Source organism: Eretmochelys imbricata, chromosome 15 (genome assembly GCF_965152235.1).
Source record: "Eretmochelys imbricata isolate rEreImb1 chromosome 15, rEreImb1.hap1, whole genome shotgun sequence".
Classification (NCBI taxonomy): domain Eukaryota; kingdom Metazoa; phylum Chordata; order Testudines; family Cheloniidae; genus Eretmochelys; species Eretmochelys imbricata.
Genome location: NC_135586.1, coordinates 29,619,375 through 29,642,175, shown reverse-complemented (window position 1 = coordinate 29,642,175; position 22,801 = coordinate 29,619,375). Strand labels below are relative to the sequence as shown.

The following is a 22,801-nucleotide window of genomic DNA, read 5'->3' as shown; positions in this document are numbered from 1 at the left end:
ATTCCCTTTTTTTTCAAAAAACCTGCTCAGTTCGTGCACAAGTGTTGCAGTGCAGGCCCCAGGCCATGCATCATCAAATGATGTTCCTGCAAAATCCCCAATCCACCCAGGTAGGAAAGGGGAAAAAGAAAAAATCCCAGTTACATGACAGACAACTTGGCTGTAGCACCCTTCCTTCCCCGCCCCTCACTACCACAACTGGGTTAGAAAGAACCACAACCGGGCATTTCCGCACTATAACAGCAGCCGCTGGAAACCGTAATGGTAATCAACTTGGCACAGTTCACTCATGGCAGAGCAGGGGTTTGTGAATGAACACATTGCTCCAGGAAAGCGAGCTCCATGCCACTTGCTGGAAGGTGTTTCTGCTCTGCGCATTTAATGCAATGAGATGATACAGGTCATAGAACCTCTGCATTTAGTAAAGGCAAAGAAAAAGAAGTCACAGAATCCTCCCTGAAAAATGTGGTCATTTTATTTGGAGCACTTGGGCTGGATTTTCCAATCCTCCTTCCATACAGTGAGTTTTGTTAACAACACATCCTCCTCTCTCTGACAAAACTCGTGCACGTGTAACACCTTTCAAATCAAGGAGCTTTTAAAGTCTCTCCTGCAGCCCTCCTCTCAATAAAATACACAATACATTCTTTGGAAAAACCTCACCACTGGCATTGCATATAGTAAGTTGTTTCAACACATTCCCTAGCCCACTGTGTGCGTAACTGTCCTGTGCGTCTCTTTGGTTTTGTCATTATTTGGTTTAAAATCAACTGACGGGATCTGTAACATTGCCAAATAATGGCTTTAACACTGTATTTAAACTAAGTAACCAATTCTATTCCCATAAGGTCATATCTTATTCTTATGATTAAAGATTACTGTGAGACATGGTACGTATATTGTCATGAGGTTATGCAACCCAGTTGAAGGATATATTGGACCTGAGGATTTATTTTTAAAATGGCAAAAGGCTGGATCACCATTATTCTGCAGTTACATTAGGCAAATGGGTTTGTCAAATGCTACCCAATAGAACAAGGCACAGTAAGAGCTAAATCATTGCTTTTACTAAACTAAATAGTTTGAAGTGTGTGATACGTTACCCTAATTCATCAGGTCAGGTTAACCACTGACAAGGTCAGGTCCACATGTGCTTTCCCTTCCCACTCCAAATAGAGTGTACATGGGTGGGTCGGGATGCAGGTGCAGACGCTGGAATAATTCCAAAGAATTCCAATATGAAATGGAAGGGGACACCAATTAAAGAAGAGATAGAAAATTCAACTGCCCCTTTTCATTCCCTTGTTAGAACTGCACTCTAACAAATCCTGCACCAAAAATTGTGTTAACAGCTGCAAACTTGGTGTCCTGACCACAAATAAAATGAAAGACAGGTTGAAATGTATGGCTCTGTCGAAACCTTCCCTGGAATCCCTGACCATGCTCCAAGAACTATTTCATAATCAGCTCTACTAAACACTGCCATAGCAGGGGAATGATGAGGCTCTCCAATGGTTTTATTGTGGTTAGTGTGAATGTTTTTCCAAAACACAGTTTTCTCTTGTTCATTAAAAATAACATTTTCTTCTTATGCTGGCAGATGGTCAGCAACAATAAACATTAGTACAAAAATATTTCTCTTTCCGGCTATTATACAGAGTTTGAGTTCTACTCCCAGCTCCATTCATTCTAATGAAATGTATCTCAACGTTGTATGGTTAAGAACTGGGTTTACAATAAAAAAAAATAAATGATTTTAAATTCAGTTATAAAATGACCCTGGGGCCCATCCCTACCGGCTTTGTGCTAGAGACAAGGCTCCCGAGGTCAATTTGGGTTGAATTTAAATCCCACAAAAATGCCACTGTAATGGATTTGTTTTTTTAATTGTCCCCACAAGTCCAGGATGAACATGGTGTTCACAGAAAGGCTATTTTCATGGTAGAAAATGCAACAAATGCATCATTTATTGAGAGACATCAGTAGAGTCTAAGGCTTCAACACTAGGGTCGAATACACGCAGGCAAGAAGACATCTGGTCTCAAAGGAGTGGTTTCTCTCTGTGCACTTCCTTGTCTATAGTGATTGCTCCTGGAACCCCCACCTGTGGCCTCTCTGTCAAGAAGGGGGGGCGTTATCCATGGTAGATAAGAGATGAGTGATCTGGGCCCTCTGTGCACGGGTGATGTGCTGACTCATGTGAATCATGCAGTCCAAGGCCACCTCTGGGTTTGCTTGAACCAAGCTACAGTGGACAAAAGAAGGAAAGGAGGAGGGTGGCATCATTTAATTGCTGGCAGAGAACTGGGCATTGTACACAACACACAGGAAGATAGCTTCTGCTCTAAAGATCTTATAATCTATACACTATACTCAAACTGTGGTTTGATGAAATCATCTATTGTGGCCATTTATACCCAGGAGACATACTACTCAGTTACTTTAAACCGAGCAACACCCAGCTTCCTCCAGTAAGAGGCCAGAACACCCCATGTACTCACGCCCGGATATGTCTGAGGGTGTAATCCCGTTTCAGATATTTGATGTTTTCTCGAATGGCTGATCGGGAACCCTCCTCTTCTTTCAAGTGTTTCTCCAGCCATTCCACCACCACCTGGTTATTGTCCCAGAGATAGCCCTAGAGAAAACAACAAGAGCATCTTCGCATACTCCTGGGAGAGAGAGGGGTCCTACAAAGTCATCTAATCCACCTTCTTTCCAGTGCAGGATTACTCCTGATTGTACTGTCAAATCCAGTTTTAGAATATCCCAGGACATACAACCTTCTCTGGGACACTATTCTTCATACCAACAGATCTTACCCTCACATATCTTTTAAGGCCCATGCAGGTCCAGAAAGCTGAACCAGTTATGCAAACGATGTGATGCCTTAATTTGCATAGTAGGTGAATATGCAATGCATCATTTGCATAATTCTACTCCCTCTCCCAAAGATTCCCTCCCACTCCCCCTCTCCCCCAAGCATTACTGTTCTGTCAGGTTTCTTCCTCCCATTTAATATCCCCACCCAGACATCTGGGCTAGTTTCCTCCCTCCCAGATGTATTGGTTTGCAGTTTTTCAATTGATTCTTGGTTTCTTATTAATTTATTTCCCCACTTTTCCTATTCTCTTTCGATGGTTCTGTAACCCCCTCACCTCCATCCTTACTGGTATTTGCAACTCCTCTCTTCTCAGTGAATTTCATGAACATGCTCCACATTCCCTCTTCCTGATCATTAAGGAAGATGTTAAGTAAAACCTGAGCTAAACACAGATCCCAGAAGTACATCACTAGACCCCTCCCTCAGCTCCACAGATTACTCTTACTCTGGGTCAGACACCCAGTTGTCAGTCCGCATGACAGTGTTCATAGCTAAGGGCAAACAAATTCAATTGGGGGAGTAAAACTTTGTGAGGTTGCAATCAACTCCTTTATTCAAAACTGAATATCCCTGAATCTTACATCGAAAGTATCTCACATTCCCTCCACCTACTAATTCCATCATTTCATTAAGCACTTGAGTTTGTTTAGTGAAACTTATTCTGAAACTCATGTAGTTGACTGCTTAGGGTTCTGTCTTTCCCTAGATGGTTAGTGGTTCTATTTCTCTTTGTATTGGTTCTATTATTTTACAAGGGACAAAAATCAGACTTACAGGATAGTAACAGCCACAACTGTCATTAACTTAAAGTTGATAAGTCATGATTTAGAGAATTTTTATCTAAAGATAAAAAAAAACAACAAAGAAGCTTGAAGGCACAGGCATGCAATCTCTTCTTTCTCCACTGAGAGACACTGCTTCAAGATAAAGAGATCAACCATATGACTTCTTTTTTTGCACAGTTTTGTTTAAGTTTGATGATCCCTCGCATCCAGTGTAAGCCACCTGATCCGAAGAGACTGTGCTTGGATTTCAGTGGCCACGCACCATGGCAGGAACGTTACACTCAAGCTATGGAACAGCAACTCTGGTCACATTTTTCAACCAAACTCAGGAAGTCAATGGAGCATGTGCACGTGTAGGGAAGCATGGCAGGCTGTCGTTGGACAGTACTGGCTACACTGAGGAAACAGACTGCAAATCAGTAACATGAGAACCTGAAATAGCCAAGATGAAGAGATACCTTCACAGCTCCTTCCGTCTCCATGAACCAGCGGCGCAGCATGGACTGGATGTGAATGTTGCTGAGCTCACTGTCCGCATTCAGAATCTCCGTTTTCACTGCTTCCTCCAAGAGGAGGCGCCGCAGACGCCAGTATAAGAACGTGCGGGCATTCTTCCACTCAAGGATATCCTGGGGTGACGGAGAGTTCAAAATTCAGGCTTGCAAAGGAAATGCTTTGGGGATGGCGGAGAGGAGGAAATAGCTGAAGTTCAGGATCCTGGTACACTCCATTTGTCTGGACAAATATTTGGGAGGGGCAGAGTGTATCCTTGCAATCTGCATCTCCAGAGAGATTCCCCCATTGTGACTTCCCCCTGCTTACAGACATGCTGCCCTTCTGAAAAGTAGCATCAGAATCAGAGGTAACACCTCTGCTGTTCAAACCCTGCAGAGACAGCAAGACTCTCTCCAGCAGCACAATGCAACTCCGATCACAATTTCTTTCCACATAGCACAGCGTTCTAACGGAGCCAGACACTGGAGCCAATGGGGTTCTAGGTGGGTGCAGCAGGGTTCACTCCTGCATTAGGAGTTGCAGAGACTGGGGCCTCAGAGAGAAATACCAAGTCAGAAATGTCATGTCACGCAGCAGCAATCTACTCCCATGCTCCTGCCCATCCCATGACATGACAGGACAGGGTCTCACCCACACCAGCCCGAGCACTGCCCTCTACAGTAATGAGATTTTTTTCTTTAAAATGCCTTGACCAGGTTTTCTAACGGTGAATCATCAGGGTTGTTACATTTCCCCAATAACAGCACAATGAAAGCTGAAAGCAAAGCGCTGTCGCTTAACTGTAATAACGCCCTTCTCGTGCATTCTTCCTGGCGTGTCGTGAAGGTCAGCAAACTGCACTGCCACCTGGTGGAAGATAGGTAACATGAGCTCTTCCCGAGCTTTCAGCTGCTTCTCCAGCTCTCTGTGATCCTCTTCTAGGAGTTCTGGGGTACCTGTTATTCCAGGAAACAAAGCATGTGTCAGTCTAGATCTGAGTTCAGTTACCTGCAAGCCAGGCAGTAAGAGAGCAGCAAATATTAAACTAGGAACAACCAAGAAAGGGTTAACAATACTCCTTTAAAAAAAACCAAAACTGAAAACCCATGGACTTAACTACGGTACTAGTGACCTTAAATGGGAGTTTGTAGTTTATACACTGCCACAAATGTGCATGGCACTGTACAGAAAAATAAGGAACTGTCTCTGTCCCAAGGAGTTTCCAAGCGAAAGCTCTGCCTAAACAGACTATGTGAGTGCTTGAGTTTGACATACAGCATCTTTATAGGTTTCAGAGTAGCAGCCGTGTTAGTCTGTATTCACAAAAAGAAAAGGAGTACTCGTGGCACCTTAGAGACTAACTAGCATCTTTATAGTTTCCTAAGATCTTAGAAACAAAGAGTAACTTAGAAGAAATAACATTTGTAGAACTGATGATTGTTCTCTGAGGGCGCGTGTGAATGGGGTGAAAAACATAGACAAGGCACTATGAACACAACCCCTTAGAGAGATTAGTATTAATTTATATTTAAATAGTACGGAGTGGCCCCAATCAGGTCAGGCACTGTCCAGGATTCACTGTCAAAAGAAACCTCCACTGGCACCTAAACAGGATTTCCCAGATGGTCACAGCAGCACCATTATTTACCCATCTCCAGAGTTCATGCCTCATGCTTTAAGGGAGCAACGTAAACTGGAACAAAAGGGGAAGGGGGAAACAAATTCTCTTCTTACCCAGCTGTTCAACAAGTCTGGCATAGACTGAATCGATTCTTCTCATGGTCTTTATCAAATCCTTCCTTCTGAATTTAATTTCCACTGTTCCTTCAGCCTCTAAAATGCCTCCCCTAGAAAGCACGGAGGTTTTGTGATGTCAAGTTTGGTACAGTGGAGACGTCTATATGGGGAAAATACATTCTGGGAAGACTTTCCAGTTTTACCTTATTTTCAGCAGAAGTGTTGTTCTTATTGTTACAGTACAGAGGGTGTTTAAATTCAAGGATTAAGAGCAAAGATGTAGGAAATCTGCAAGGGTTTCCCTTCCCAAATCTGAGCTTTCTGCAGTTTTCTCTTTCTAGCATTTTCTACTATTTGCCCCTACATTCAATAGTTATCACCAAGTATTCACGAAGATAAAAGGAGGGACATTAAAAATAATAAATATATTTAGCTCAGCAATGTATATTGTTGGAGGACCTGTTATGTAGAATATCCAGCAAATTGTGCTGTGAGAGTCCAACAATTTGTACTGTTGGCTCATGAGTTTGGCCGGTTAACAAATCTCAACTGTTAATGAGACCGCTGCAAATGAGTCTATGAACTCATAAAGGGATCACATAAGGGGCTTGTATTTCCTCTATAACGTGCCGTACATTTTGGGGTGTTCTATATGTATTATTTCCAATAATAATGCAGGTTCTCTCCTGGTACTTGGAAGATCTGAGCAGATCACAGTTACAGAGTTGTAGCTGTATAGTTTTAAATAGGACACTAGATAGGTATTGTTCAGACTTTTCACAATAATTGCATTCATGACGACTGCCCTGCTTGAAAGTGAGGCAGAAATGAGGGTGAGGTGATATCTTCTATCGGACCAACTTATGTTGGTGAGAGAGAGAAGCTTTTGAGCCACCCAGAGTTCTTCTTCAGGGCTGGTTCAGTTGGTCCAGTAAACACCTTGTCTCTCCTATATCCTGGGACTGTCATGGCTATAGCTACACTGTATAAAGCAGAAATGTGTCTCTTTTCCCAAGTGCAGTTTCGTTTTCTCCTCTACCCCCATGGGCTGTTGGGAAGGTTTTATCAGTGAAAAGAACATCATTCAAAGGCCCAGGCACGTGGCATGGAGAATACACGCACTTTACGAGCACAGGAAAAGGAAGGTCACATTTTCATAGACTCTCAGATTCCAAGGCCAGAAGGGACCACTGTAATCATCTAGTCTGACCTCCTGCATAGCACGGGCCAGAGACCTGCCCCCAAATAATTCCCAGAGCAGAACTTTTAGAAAAACATCCGGTCATGATTTAAAAATAGTCAGGATTGGAGAATCCACCACGACCCTTGGTAAAATTGTTCCAATGGTTAATTACCCTCACTGTTAAAAATGTACCCCTTATTTCCAGCCTGAAGTTGTCTAGCTTCAACTTCCAGCCATTGGATCACGTTATACCTTTCTCTGCTAGATGGAAGAGCCCATTATTAAATATCTGTTCCCCACGTAGATACTTATAGACTGTGATCAAGTTACCCCTTAACCTTCTCTTTGTTAAACTGAATAGATTGAGCTCCTAGCACTATAAGGCATGTTTTCTAATCCTTTAATCATTATTATTGGTCTTAGAACTCTCTCCAGTTTATCAACACCCTTATTGAAGTGCGGACTCCAGAACTGGACATAGGATTCCACAGTGGTCACACCAGTGCCAAATACAGAGATCAAATAACCTCTCTGCTCCTTCTCAAGGTTCCCGTTTACTCACCCCATGATCACATTACCCCTTTTGGCCACAGCATTGCACTAGAAGCTCAGGTTCATTTGATGACCTACCACAACCCCCACATTTTTTCAGTTGCTGCTTCCCAGGATCGAGTGTCCCATCCTGTAAGTAGAAGCTACATTCTTTGTTCCCAGATGTACACAGTTACATTTAGCTCAGCTGTATTAAAACACATGTCATTTGCTTGTTCCCAGTTTACTAAGCAATCTAGATCGCTCTGATTGTTTTGAGCTCATCATCCCCGTCCAACCCTTAAAAAAGTATGGATGGACTGATGAGAAACTTAAGCCAAAGGCTATGGAAGAATGCCTAGAACAGTAGAAAGTTACAAGGGAAGTACCAGAACAGGAGACCACCCAAAAACTCTGAGAAAGATATTACCTACCTGCTCTCCTTGTCTGCATAAAGCTCCATGTACACAGGGTTGATTGTTGGATCAATTACTACCCAGGACCCTCCTCTTAGCTCGGCATGTGGGGGGATGTAGACAAGAACAGGCTGTTTAAACTGCCTGAGGCTATCAACAATGTATGCACCGAACTTCAGCACCTGATCGTACATGTCTGAAAACCAAGACCTTTATGTTATCAATCATTTCTGGTAACGCCCTCTGCTCTGCGGAGCTACAGGGACAAGCTATGGGTTGGGGACACATGCCAGGGAGAAGCGCCAGGTTTAATACTTCACTCCCTGTCCCTTCTCTGGACCCCTGCACTCACCTCTACTCTACAGTGCCCGCCTCTTCCAGGTGCCACCCTGCAGCCATCCCAGTTGAGGATGCCCAGCAGTTTGACCCTATAAAACCTGCTAGATTTCTCACGTAAGCAACCCAACACACTTCCCTCCCCGACAGACTGAGCGGGCTGCCTCCACAGTAAAAAATAAACCAAACCAAAGACACCCCAGCCTGCAGTGTGACACTCATGCAGCCCTCCCGCCCCCGAGCCGTCAGCCCCTGCAGCAGCCGCCGTGCAGGAAAGCTACGCAGGAGGTGACTCTCGGAACAGCATCACACAGTCAGCATGCTCCCGGGGAACCGCACACTCCTGGAAATAGCAGCACTAAAGGGGACATGCTGAGCTCGCTCAGGATCCCCATACTCCACAGAGGGTCATGTGGGATCACAACCCGGCTCTCCTCCCTGACTCCTGTTTAGCAAAGAGCGAATCACCTTTCATGCCACCGGAGAATCCCCTCCAGTTTGCAAAGATCAAGAGAGGGAGCCGCTCTCGGTCGAAGTCCCTTATAGCCTGGGCAGTTTTAAAAGCTGAATCTGGGAACCACACCTGCCCAGCCTGCTGGACTATCTGAAAGAGAGCGAGCAGAAGTGTTCAGTTCGGATTAGATCCCTCTTGGCAAACGAGCCTGGTAGGTCGACAAAGTTCTGTAGTTGGAAGGTTTAAAACCAATGAAGGGACTGAGGGTAGTTGATTCCACCCGCCTGAAAGAGGAGGCAGGATGGAGAAGCCAGATCCACACAAAAGGGTCATCCAGAGCAGGATTTTCTTCTAGCTTTACAATATGAAGCATTGCCACTGTACATATATTCACGCTCCCCAACGGTTTCCCAACATACCTGTGCTTCAGAATCCAGGTTTGCAGGGTCAGCTGGTATTGCCATCTCCACAGTCCGGGTCTCCACCGCTACCACACCAATGGGGATCCCTCCCAACCTGCAGAGAGCCAGGGACCAGGTCAGTTTCTCAAGCAGAGATGAATTTTCACTTCTATCAAGCTGACAAGTTCAACTGGTCTCCAAGCAAGGCCAGGGGGCTTGCTTTCCCCACTGCTCAATAGAACAATGTAGGGGGAACGCCACAGAACCCGTTCCCAGGAAAGCCAGTCCCCCAGGAGGGGACAACGCAGCCCCAAGTTAAAAAGCACCCTTGGCTGACAGTCAGCTACCTTTTATACAGATAGTTTAGTGCCTACTCCTGCCTGATTTACCACTCAGACAGGCGCACAGACTGCAGTGGGATTCTGCATGTCCAGGCAGGAAATGGCTCTTAGTGAGTACACTGTTAACAGCTGTGCTTTGTTGTTACCTTGCTCTGCCAACTACAACCGTCTGTGCCCAGGGCTGCATGATCTCCATGAAAGTGCCATGATCAAAGAAGCCGCTCTGCCAGGTTCCCTTAACAACTGTGCAATCAAACAGAGTGCATAACTGTAAGGCTATTTTGCTGATCAGTTCACAATAAACTCCTAGTGCACATTATATCAAACAGTGGTAAAATTCTGCATACACAGGACTGGGAGGATTTTACAGCAACAAATAAATGTAGGATGGGGAGACAGAATGGAGTTTCCGCAGAAGGTCTAGGTTAGAACGCCCTTACTTACTTGGATGTGGTCTTCCTGCCAGCATCCATCTGGGGTCGTAGGGGGCTTTGGAAGGGACAAAATCAATTTCTCTTTCAATGGGGTCACTTGTAGCAGTAACAGGCACTGGGCTACGATTGTCCTATAAGAAGAAAAATCTCTAACCCAGTTTTACCAAATAGCACTATAAAAATCTGTTGGACAATGTTTGTTCCCACTTTACCCTTTATCCCACTGAAATGCTACTTAGGTTGTTACAGAAAAAGCATTAATCCAGACTAATTTCCTTACAGATAATTATTCTTCCGTACGGACAATATTTCACATTACTTTCTACAATGCTTCTAGTGCATTAGATGGTGTCAGAAACGCCTTCAAAAACAACTACAGAAGTAATTTCTGCACGTCAAATGGATTATAAAAAGTTGTTGGGTGTTTGTTTGTTGGTTTTAAACAAGGCATTACATTAAATAAAACGTCACAGCCAACACATTGCTGTCCCGTTGGAGCTACTCACCTTTGGCATATACGAAAGCCACTGTAAGATGGTGTAGACGCCCTCAAAGTCATCTGGGACAGTCACATGGGAAACACCATTATTATGCATGATCTGCACGCCTCCGAGCTGGTTATTGGATGTGTAGACCTCACGCCCCAGGACCTAGTTAAAGTTATAAATAGAAAAGATTATCACCCCTAGAGTAAAGTAGCTGTAGACCTTATGCACACACAAACTTGTGCCTGTTTAGTTAAAACCAGTGCAAACCTGTGTGTAGACATGCTTATTATGGTCTAAAAAGTGGCTTATTTTAGTTTAGTTTAAACCTATTCTTGACTGATTTAAGCTAAACTTTGGTTTTGTAAAATAAAAGTGTCCAGACCGCCTTTTGCATTGGTCTAACTAAATGGGTTTAAAAAAAAATCTCTTCTTAATTTAAGCTGGAGTAACTCTGCAAGTTCATACACCTGCCACGCTGAACTAGCTGACTGAGCAAGGCTCTGTCAATGCCAGCTCTGCCAATGACTTGCTCTAACCAATTTATTTGAGCATAAGCTTTCGTGAGCTACAGCTCACTTCATCGGATGCATACTGTGGAAAGTGTAGAAGATCTTTTTACACACACAAAGCATGAAAAAATACCTCCCCCCACCCCACTCTCCTGCTGGTAATAGCTTATCTAAAGTGATCACTCTCCTTACAATGTGTATGATAATCAAGGTGGGCCATTTCCAGCACAAATCCAGGGTTTAACAAGAAGGTCGGGGGGGCGGGGGGGTGGTAGGAAAAAACAAGGGGAAATAGGTTACCTTGCATAATGACTTAGCCACTCCCAGTCTCTATTCAAGCCTAAGTTAATTGTATCTCAAGGAATTGTATTTCAAGGAATCCTGTTCAGGTTACAGGGACAAACCATCCCAATGAGTCAAAAGCACAGTAAATATGGCAGGCGACCACTTGGCTTAATGGTGAAATCCTAGCGGATCTTAAACATAAAAAAGAAGCTTACAAAAAGTGGAAGGTTGGACATATGACCAGGGAAGAGTATAAAAATATTGCTCGGGCATGTAGGAATGATATCAGGAGGGCCAAATCGCACCTGGAGCTGCAGCTAGCGAGAGATGTTAAGAGTAACAAGAAGGGTTTCTTCAGGTATGTTGGCAACAAGAAGAAAGCCAAGGAAAGTGTGGGTCCCTTACTGAATGAGGGAGGCAACCTAGTGACAGAGGATGTGGAAAAAGCTAATGTACTCAATGCTTTTTTTGCCTCTGTTTTCACTAACAAGGTCAGCTCCCAGACTGCTGCGCTGGGCATCACAAAATGGGGAAGAGATGGCCAGCCCTCTGTGGAGATAGAGGTGGTTAGGGACTATTTAGAAAAGCTGGACGTGCACAAGTCCATGGGGCCGGACGAGTTGCATCCGAGAGTGCTGAAGGAATTGGCGGCTGTGATTGCAGAGCCATTGGCCATTATCTTTGAAAACTCATGGTGATCGGAGGAAGTCCCGGACAACTGGAAAAAGGCTAATGTAGTGCTCATCTTTAAAAAAGGGAAGAAGGAGGATCCTGGGAACTACAGGCCAGTCAGCCTCACCTCAGTCCCTGGAAAAATCATGGAGCAGGTCCTCAAAGAATCAATCCTGAAGCACTTGCATGAGAGGAAAGTGATCAGGAACAGTCAGCATGGATTCACCAAGGGAAGGTCATGCCTGACTAATCTAATCGCCTTTTATGATGAGATTACTGGTTCTGTGGATGAAGGGAAAGCAGTGGATGTATTGTTTCTTGACTTTAGCAAAGCTTTTGACACGGTCTCCCACAGTATTCTTGTCAGCAAGTTAAGGAAGTATGGGCTGGATGAATGCACTATAAGATGGGTAGAAAGCTGGCTAGATTGTCGGGCTCAACGGGTAGTGATCAATGGCTCCATGTCTAGTTGGCAGCCGGTATCAAGTGGAGTGCCCCAAGGGTCGGTCCTGGGGCCGGTTTTGTTCAATATCTTCATAAATGATCTGGAGGATGGTGTGGATTGCACTCTCAGCAAATTTGCGGATGATACTAAACTGGGAGGAGTGGTAGATACGCTGGAGGGGAGGGATAGGATACAGAAGGACCTAGACAAATTGGAGGATTGGGCCAAAAGAAATCTGATGAGGTTCAATAAAGATAAGTGCAGGGTCCTGCACTTAGGATGGAAGAATCCAATGCACCGCTACAGACTAGGGACCGAATGGCTAGGCAGCAGTTCTGCGGAAAAGGACCTAGGGGTGACAGTGGACGAGAAGCAGGATATGAGTCAGCAGTGTGCCCTTGTTGCCAAGAAGGCCAATGGCATTTTGGGATGTATACGTAGGGGCATAGCGAGCAGATCGAGGGACGTGATCGTTCCCCTCTATTTGACATTGGTGAGGCCTCATCTGGAGTACTGTGTCCAGTTTTGGGCCCCACACTACAAGAAGGATGTGGATAAATTGGAGAGAGTCCAGCGAAGGGCAACAAAAATGATTAGGGGTCTAGAACACATGACTTATGAGGAGAGGCTGAGGGAGCTGGGATTGTTTAGCCTGCAGAAGAGAAGAATGAGGGGGGATTTGATAGCTGCTTTCAACTACCTGAAAGGGGGTTTCAAAGAGGATGGCTCTAGACTGTTCTCAATGGTAGCAGATGACAGAACGAGGAGTAATGGTCTCAAGTTGCAGTGGGGGAGGTTTAGATTGGATATTAGGAAAAACTTTTTCACTAAGAGGGTGGTGAAACACTGGAATGCGTTACCTAGGGAGGTGGTAGAATCTCCTTCCTTAGAGGTTTTTAAGGTCAGGCTTGACAAAGCCCTGGCTGGGATGATTTAACTGGGAATTGGTCCTGCTTCAAGCAGGGGGTTGGACTAGATTACCTTCTGGGGTCCCTTCCAACCCTGATATTCTATGATTCTATGTATCCAATTTGAAAATGAATTCCAATTCAACAGTCTCTTGCTGGAGTCTGGTTTTGAAGTTTTTTTGTTGTAATATCGCAACTTTCATGTCTGTAATCGCGTGACCAGAGAGATTGAAGTGTTCTCCGACTGGTTTATGAATGTTATAATTCTTGACATCTGATTTGTGTCCATTTATTCTTTTACGCAGAGACTGTCCAGTTTGACCAATGTATATGGCAGGGGGCACTGCTGGCACATGATGGCATATATCACATTGGTGGAGGTGCAGGTGAACGAGCCAACAGGAGAGTGGGTTTGTGGGGGGGGGGTGGATTTATGCTGGAAATGGCCCAACTTGATTATCATACACATTGGAAGGAGAGTGATCACTTTAGATAAGCTATTACCAGCAGGCGAGTGGGGTGGGGGGAGGTATTTTTTCATGCTTTGTGTGTATAAAAAGATCTTCTACACTTTCCACAGTACGCATCCGATGAAGTGAGCTGTAGCTCACGAAAGCTTATGCTCAAATAAATTGGTTAGTCTCTAAGGTGCCACAAGTCCTCCTTTTCTTTTTGCGAATACAGACTACACAGCTGTTACTCTGAAAAATGACTTGCTCTGTGACCTTAACAAGTCTCTCAACCTTTCTATCTCAGGAAACACAGGCAAGTTGTGTATGTATTAATGTTTGTAGAGACCTTCAAATGCTGTGAATCACTTGTAATTCCCTTACTGGTCTCTTCTACACATATTCCATGAATAACTCATCTGGTTTAAACACCTATCACGTCCAGAGTACTGTGGAGTTTTTCTATGTGAAATATTAAGTATCCATTATGGAATTTTGCAGGTGGGAGACAGCAAATGTTTCTGGTTCCTACAAAGGAGAGTGATAACTCAGCACAGGAAAGGACAATTTTCAGGGGAAAATAGAAGTGATGGGTGAAACTAAACTCCTCGTTACCTTATTTAAAGCACTAGCCCCAGTGAGGATGATGTGGGAATTCTCCACCTGTATCACTCGCTGCCCTAGCCTCACCAGGTAAGCGCCAATTCCAATGGCACGACACGTCACCTAAGAGATGCAGACAAGGAAGACAAAAGTTACTGACGAAAAAGGGCTACATAATCATGAGGAAGAATCAACAGAACTCTACATTCTTTTCTACCAACCTGGAAGATAGGTAATGAAATGGCTGCTGCTAGTCTGTTTCATCTAAATGATACGCCATTACCACAATCAAAGTGACCTAATGAAGACTGAACTCTGACATTGTATACAATAACCTTGTTGTTTCACTCTGGTTTCAGGTTTCCAGCTGATAGTGTCTAGTTCTGGTCAATACTCTGTTGAATGTAGCATACCACTGGCATTTTAGGCCAGAAAATACATTCTAAGCATTTCACAGCTTTAGCATACTTCATCTGAACATCAACAGCTAAGCTGGTTCATGGGGATTTCATAAATATTTGGCTCCACTTCACTTGGCCAACCCTGAGCGGCCTCATCCTGTGTGGCTTTAGAAGCAAATGCGACAGGCGCCTCATGTGCTGGATAAGAGTGAAGGAGAATGGCTCATAAAATCAGCTAACGATTCCAAAAGCCATACCATGCTAATGGTCACAATTTCATCATAAGCAATGGAGGACTCCCCAGCAATGGTACCAGATGCTCTCAGGTTCTCCACACCGAACCCTTCATCTTTACCGATGATATCGGTTAGGACATACCTGTGGGGAAGCAGAAGAGACAATACAGAGCCAGAGAAGACAAAAGACCTAGTTTTCACAAGGGGCTTGCAGGTAAGGCCTGGGACTCTGGCACAGGAGACACCATGTGACCAAGCGTGAGGCACTTTGCCTCTCTAGGCTGCAGTTTCTTCATCTGTGAAAGGGGACGATACTTTCACTGTCTCACAGGGGTGTGGTGGGGATAAATCTAAACACCTGACAAGTCCACGACACTGGGTACATGCTCTGGGCAGCTAGCTCCGTGCACCACAGTGGCTACGGTCAGTGTGCTGGCTTGATCAGAGCTCGGCGGGGAACTTACACCTCCAGCTCACAGTGTAGACGTACGCAGGGACTTGAATAAAAACCCACTCACCTGGACTCTCCTCCTTCCTCTACATGCTCACAGTGCACAGAGTTCACAGAGCTGATCCTTGTGTAATCCTGTGGCGTCAGGTACAAGTACTTGAACCCCTTCCAATAAAGCGGGAAAGAATTAGCTGAAGAAGCTGCTTGCATAGCCATTAAATACACTATTTTCAACAGGCGCTTGCTACTTGCAAAAGTTAAAGTCTGTTACGATACAAGCATAAGCAGCTTTGTGGTGCAGTTTTCACTGATTGATAGTTTAAAAATCTAATACCTTATATAGAATAAAGCTGCACTTGTATTTTGCTAATTTAAGTTTATAAAGCCCACAGTAATGTATTCATTTTATAATGCATACACACATACTTTTATATCGATATACCACCTCATTACACATAACACACTGATACAGCATCACTAAACTGCAATAAAATGTATGCAAATGCCCACTAGTGGTTAAGAGAATAAACAGAAACCCTTAAATTCATTGGGTAAAATTTTCAAAGCATAGAAATTACTTAGGGTTCTTAAGCCCTAACGTCCCATTCGCTTACAATGAGTTAAGCACCTTAACTTAGGCACCTAGCTCGCTTTTGGACAATAAGACTTCAGTCATTTTGGGAGTTTTGAAAATTTTGCCCATTGTTATTTTAACCGTAGGGTTATTTTTTAGCCTGGACTGCGAGACAAAAAGAATAAACCTAGCTTTAGACCCAGTGATGAGCCGCCAAAATCTTAACAGCTGGTTCCCTCCTCATCCCACGAGGGGGTCGTGGCACACCCCTGCCCCCCAGGACCTCGACGACCCCCCAGGACCCCTGCCCCATCTACCCCCCTCCCCTGTCCCCTCACTGCCTCCAGAACCGGGCAGGAGGGTCTCATGGGCCACTGTAGTGGGTACCCACTCCGCCCCTAAGAGCCAGAGGAACCTGTCGAGGCGAGGTGGGGAATCCCGGCGGTATTTACCTGGGGCAGCTCCCCGGAAGCATCCAGCAGGTCCCTCTGGCTCCTAGGGGCGGGGGAGCGTAGCTAGGGAGGGAGGCGGGGGAGCAGCCACTCCCCCCACTGATCACATCAAAAGTGGCGCCTTAGGCGCCCACTCCCTGGGTGCTCTGGGGCTGGAGCCCCCACAGGGAAAATCACCTCCACCTCCCGGGGCCTGAGCGCAAAGCTGCCGCCTGCGTCTCAGCCCTCCCCGGCTTCCCACGCGAACTGCTGATTTGCGGGAAGCCCGGGGGGCGGGGAGGGGGAGAAGCAGAGCGGGGCAGTGCGTTCAGGGGAGGAGGCGGAGTAGAGGTGAGGTGAGCTGGGGCCGGGCGCGGGACGGGGAACTGCCGGTGGGTGCTCTGCACCCACCAAATTTTCCCTGTGGGTGCTCCAGCCCTGGAGCACCCACGGAGGTGACGCCTAAGGCGCCACTTTTGGCCAGTGGTTAAATTTAGAAGCCCTTTTAGAACCAGTTCTCCCTCCCGGGACAACCAGTTCTAAAAGGGCTTCTAAATTTAACAACCGGTTCTAGTGAACTGGAGCGAACCGGCTTCAGCTCACCACTGTTTAGACCCATGCACAGCACAAAGAACCCCGAACCACATGCACAGAACTGACCATCGGCCACCCAGAGACCAGTCTGACTCAACTGAGCCTCTACAATCAGTCCACTGAATTCTCAGGCTGCCCCTTCTCCTGCATCCTGCTTTGAGGGGCCTTTTAGCGCCACCTTCTGGTTTCCTGATCCAGTTAGTGGGTTCACCAGACACCGCAGAGATGGGCTGGAGGGAGATCCCACAGCCCAAAGGTGGCAGCCAGCAGACAGGATGTAGATGGAGGGCACGTGGAGGTGGGGGGACCTGCTCGTGAGGAGAGCTCTGCAATTGGACTTGTGTATTAACCCCGTATGTTATCAAATCCCATTTAATCTCAGGACTGCTGTTGCATCTTTCAACCCTTCTTATTCCCAAATTGCATCTTTCACAGAGCGGGTTTTTTCCCCCCCACTGTAGTGAGACACGTGCACCTACCTTGTAGGGATCTGTGGGATCCACCCAGGCTACCTGGAACATGTGCTTTATCTCATCTGCAAACCCTATCCGTGCCCCGCTGTTTGCTGCAATGTAGATCTGTGGGATGCCTTCCGAGCGAGCCAGCTGTGAAGCTCGCAGGAAGAGCAGATCCTCCTCGGGCCCAAAGGAGCCAATCTTGTAGGTGATGTCATTGCTGATAACAATGATGTCTCGGCCTCTGGGATACTCAGGGGTTTTCAGCTTCATTTTGAAAGCAACCATCCCAACCTGCTCAAAGAGATATCAAGTCACAAGGGCAAGTTTCTCGAGAGGAAGTAAATACTAGTTGTAGGCTACACTCTGTCACAGATTAATCAATGGCTCTGCATACACACACAGCTTCTACTCCCAACACCATTCTCCGAACTTTAAAATGTTACTCAGGTTGATTTGTTCAACCTGCAGAAGTTCAGGCTTCTGATAAAGTGGCTAGAACACCTGGGAAACAGTCAGTCACAGCTCAGACAGGATTCCCTAACCATTTATGCGATTCAATTCATTCCTCCAAGATGCACCACACAACAAACTCTGCACAGCATCTTGCAGCGCAGGAGGAAGGGCTCCACTTGAAAGTGATGCAGCCAAACTAAAAAAAAAAGCCAATGAAATAGGCAGGGCTTGGAAAATTGTCCCAACACCTACTAGTCTAAGGATTCAGTCATACTGAGAAGCACCTGTGTCACCACACACCTGTGAGATAACGGAACAAACTGCTGTGCACCATTTATTGGGATTATATTTACTTGTAACGGGTCAATCAGCTCTCTACATAATGCGTTTGACAGAAGTGCAACTTACATCTCTTCCTTTCATTATTCTGTAACTAATCTCTCTCTCTGGTTCCACTCCATTCTCTCTCTCTTTTCCTTCCTATAACAGATCACGATGAATCTTTTTCTGTGTTGCCTTTGGTGTCTGTTTCCTTCTCTCTCCTTCATCTCTCTTTCCCCCCCCACCTCTTCCCTTCTGTTTTCTGTCTTTCCCACTCCCACACCATACCTCCCCAGCTCTACACTGTCTCCCACCTACTCCCTACTCATTTTGTTCATACCTCATTTCCTCCAGGTATCCTGTTCATCTCCACCAGCTGCCCCTGGGAATCCAACACTAACTCAGTGTAGGTTAGAACATCTTTGGGGTACATTTCTGTAGAGCCCCACAATTTAAAGAGAGCCTGCAAAAGAACCAGTTAAGAGAATTAAACACACACACACCACATGAGACAGAAAGCATGTGCTGAAGCGGTTCAACGGCTACTGCTGCACCACAAATGAACATCCAATTAATGATATTCTAGTTATTTAAATAAAGAGGGGACAAGAACAATTGACAACACAGCTCAGCTTTGTTTCTTGTTGTACAGGACATTCTGGTCCAGCTCCTTAGCTGGCATTCCCCCACTGAAGTCAGCAGAGCTGTGTCAATTGTACATCAGCTGAGGATTTCCTTAGAAAACACTTAACATAAATGAACCTGTTTTTATGCTAGTTGGGAGTAGAGAGGGTTCACCCCTCGGCCTCTCCCCCCCCCCCCCAAACAGGAAAACTGGAAATGGAACTAGGAAAGGAAAGGAAATGATGGGAATATTTCCAATGGCTACTTAGCAGGACTTACCTGCTTGAACATTTCAGGGAAGTCATACACATAGGTAGTGCCTAGCGACTGTGCCTGGAAGCGCTTCGATTGGAGCAGGTCCTTGGTAACATATGGTGTGTTGATCAGCATACCATGCTGCGGCCCTTGCTTATCCCCATAGGAGTGAAACATAATCTAAAGGGAAGGTCGAGAGTCAGTTCCCCTCCCACGCAGGTGACTTGTTCTTTACAAAGTTAATGCACAATCCCTCAGATGTGAGGTGCGGAGAGTGGTTTAGAAATGTTAGATCAGTTAGTATATGACAACAGCTCTACACCTTCAGTGATAACGGGATTCAATATAAAACAACAACAACGTATCCAGCTTGGGTGGGGAAGTCACAGACGGTATTGTAATAAAACTAGCAGTGTCTGCATGCACCACTGCCCTCTGCTGCTCGGAATCAGAACTGTGCAACTATGTGTTATAAGACCTACACTGCTCAGAGCCGGCAGCAATCCTCTTTTAGCTTAAGTGGTGCTTTTGGAGCAGGAGGGTCAGAGTTCCGTTCCTGATGTCACTTGGAGGTTCCAAGTAGCTAGAGTGTGCAGCTGAATGACAACCGTGGCCCCAGACTTGTTACAATATTTTCAGGAATTGTAACACCTTGAGTGACAGCTCCCAGGCCCTGGTCACCGTAACAGGAACTACTGACTCCAGCCCTAACAGGTGCAGAAATCCCTCCTGATGCTACCATAACTGAGTAACTGTACTTGCTCAACAATGGTAACAAGATCTGGTGAAAGGAAAGCCTGAGGAGAGACAGTCTGAGCAGAGAGGAAAACGCTTTCAGCCTTTTTTTTTTTTTAAATGCACTCAGCACTAGCTCCAGTGTAAATCACTCACATTCCCAGTCCTGGGATCATTCACTTCTTTGTAGAGACTAATATCCAGGTAGTAGCCGGACTCATTGGTCAGGAAGAGGCGGATAGGAATGGCTTTGCCAACAGGAGTCAAACGGATGTTGATCTTCACTTCAGCTTGCAGGACCCGGAGTTTCCACAACCTGCTGCCGTAGCGCATCACCATGGAGCGGACAGCCTCCTCAATCTAGGGACACAAACGCCAGGCACCTGGGAATGCTTGCAGATGTAACAGGCAAATCTCAAATAGTTTCATTCAGTGAAGCCGATTAGTCTCATGACTACGTAACACCACACTCTTGGCCGTATCATGGCACAAGTCTAAGCCCAAGAGCATCTTCCCCCTGTCCTGATCCTTTTCAGCTTTCACACACCGACATTTTAAATGCGTACCAATGAGAAACTGCTAGGCGTCCCCCTTCCCTGGCCCTGCACCACCACCTCCCTGCTCTGAGTTCCGGTATGACTGCAACACCCTCCTAGTCCCTCCAGCTGAGTGCAACTTGGTGCTGCCAAATGCCTGACAGGAAAAAAAAAAAAAACTGGTTGTGTGAAACAAGTTACCTGTTACTGGTTGTGAGAAACAAGATATGGAATCTCAGTAACTGGAGGTTAACAGCAGGTTAGACAAACACCTGTCAGGGATGGTCTACATAACAGGTAGTCCTGCCTCAATGCAGGGGACTGGACTAGATGACCTATCGAGGTCCCTTCCAGTCTTACACTTCCATTTGTTGTCCCTCCCTCCCTGCTTCTCAGTTCCTGACAGCCCAGAAAGCAAGGGTCCACTGATCCCCTGGCAGTGGTGGGCAGCCACTCAGTACCACTCACCAACCATTTTACATGAGAATTCCTGCAGGTCTAAGTTTAACATACTAGTTCATTCCTATGTTGGCGGTCTCAGCATCTCCCCAGCACACGGCACCTCCACCATGAATGCACAGTTAGAACAGGAGGCAAAGCACACAGCAACGCAGCCACATGGAGGTGTTGGGAGTCTGAGTCCTACAGCTAATGGAGTGGAATGGGGGAGAGGGTGGAGGGAGAACAGAACAGCAACAGGATGGTCACTACTTGGGGGAAGAAACATCTCCCATCCCTTCCAATTGCTGCCCCTATAGCCAAACCTACCACGGTGAAAACTTTGCATACAGGAAAACATGTGGCTGTTCCATTTTTAGTGCCCATTAGAAGTGAAAAAGAAAAGTTATGATTTGTATTACCATAGCGCCTTGCAGCCCTGGTCACGGACCAAGATCCTGGGATGCTAGGCGCTGTACCGATACAGACCAAAGAGGTGACTGCTGCCCCAGAAAGCTTGTTCTCCACTTCGACGAAGCTCACCTTGGACGGATCCATGATGACAGTAGGCACAAAGTTGAGGAAGATATGGTTACAGTCAGTGCGGACACTGGTGTTGCTGAAGGCCACTTCCAACTCATCCATTGCTTCCAGGAGTAACCGTTCACCCTCGTTCTGCAGGTATTCAAAGGAGGCCTCCTAGAACAGGGCACAGGGCAGCACGTGAGCTGGGAATGGACAGCAAGTGGCAATACCGCCACAGGTAAGACAGAAGCTTGTCCCTGCCCGAATCAGGCTGGCGAGCAAAAGCACAGCCTTAGCCTCCAGCTGTAATACGGAAGCGTAGCCCATGGCCGTGACAGGGTCAGAGCACGGCATTGGCACCTGCAGTCTCAGTGTGTCACCCTCCTCTATTAAAAAGGAGAAGAGCTGCAATACGTTCCTTCACAGACACAACTGGGCATGTAATCCTGAGCTTCTGGCAGGCCAACCTTTAGACTGGCAAAGTTTGGGCACCCCCCAAAGCAGAAATGCCCCACACCCTAGCTATCCTAGATCGCAGTCCTTAAAGCCAGAGTAAAATAACAGCAAAGAAATCATAGCTTTTCCCACTAGGTGTTTCTGAACACTATCCATTCATGCTTCAGCAGCTTCGTGGAGGAAAAGGTGATCTCTGAGAGAAAGTGACCTGGTGGTGAGGGGCTATTTCAAACCTGTCTCCAACTGGTTGTGGCCAGAAGGATGGACTTGGGGCTAAGGCACTAGACTAGGACCACGGATATTGGGGTTCAATCCCCAACTCAGCCACAGATGCCCTGCATCAGCATGGGCAACTTATTTCAATCTCTGTGCCTGAGGCTCCCCAGAGGATGGCATGCGGTTGTAAAGATAAATTCATCAACGCCTGCGAGACACTACGAAGATGGGGGATGGAAAGTGTCATGGCTGGCCAGTAGTTTCTACCACATCTAGCCAACGTGTTTCTGCACCTCAGAACCATCCTCACAGCTGGTCCCCTTCTTGGCAGCCACAGCAGACTGTCTAAAAACAAGTGGCACATGCCTATTCAGAGAAAGGGGTAGGAATATACCACAGGCCCATCCCTCCCTGAACAACACTCTTCCAGAGAGCTGTACAGGTCTGGACAAAGCAACAAAAACATGGTGTTAATTTCGAGTCACAGCAGAAAGGAACGCAAAGTCCTTTTACCTTAGTGATGAGATCAGAGTGTCTTATAATGGCTCGTATGAAAAACCTGTAGTCAGTAACTTCATTGCCCTCTTCCACTTTGGCAGCTCCTAGATACAGGTGCATCCTGTGGTTGGCACAGGGGACAGCAGTCAGGTCAAAGTTACGCATCCGATTCAGCTCCAGCTGGAAGGCCAGGGCTGGTTCCAAGTGCCGATAAATGCGGTCTTCTGCAAACTGAGTGCACGC

The 22,801-nt window shown here is 46.0% G+C and overlaps 1 protein-coding gene across 1 annotated transcript in view; it reads right to left on the bottom strand.

The window, feature by feature from the left end:
* Positions 1-458: 458 nt before the first annotated feature.
* The window catches only part of ACACB (acetyl-CoA carboxylase beta), a 70,093-nt gene continuing 47,750 nt past the window's right edge, over positions 459-22,801 (bottom strand). Inside the window, exons 33-52 of the mRNA XM_077835364.1 lie at positions 22,574-22,789; positions 21,407-21,562; positions 20,046-20,249; positions 19,179-19,334; positions 18,616-18,738; positions 17,523-17,792; positions 15,512-15,609; positions 15,015-15,135; positions 14,369-14,479; positions 10,504-10,647; positions 10,008-10,128; positions 9,710-9,806; positions 9,241-9,337; positions 8,836-8,971; positions 8,050-8,227; positions 5,899-6,011; positions 4,966-5,120; positions 4,128-4,298; positions 2,502-2,638; positions 459-2,245 (exon numbers count right to left, since the gene is read on the bottom strand). Coding sequence (XP_077691490.1) covers positions 2,119-2,245; positions 2,502-2,638; positions 4,128-4,298; positions 4,966-5,120; positions 5,899-6,011; positions 8,050-8,227; positions 8,836-8,971; positions 9,241-9,337; positions 9,710-9,806; positions 10,008-10,128; positions 10,504-10,647; positions 14,369-14,479; positions 15,015-15,135; positions 15,512-15,609; positions 17,523-17,792; positions 18,616-18,738; positions 19,179-19,334; positions 20,046-20,249; positions 21,407-21,562; positions 22,574-22,789 — 2,931 coding nt within the window. The 3' untranslated portion in view covers positions 459-2,118. The remainder of the gene's footprint in view (positions 2,246-2,501; positions 2,639-4,127; positions 4,299-4,965; positions 5,121-5,898; positions 6,012-8,049; positions 8,228-8,835; positions 8,972-9,240; positions 9,338-9,709; positions 9,807-10,007; positions 10,129-10,503; positions 10,648-14,368; positions 14,480-15,014; positions 15,136-15,511; positions 15,610-17,522; positions 17,793-18,615; positions 18,739-19,178; positions 19,335-20,045; positions 20,250-21,406; positions 21,563-22,573; positions 22,790-22,801) is intronic.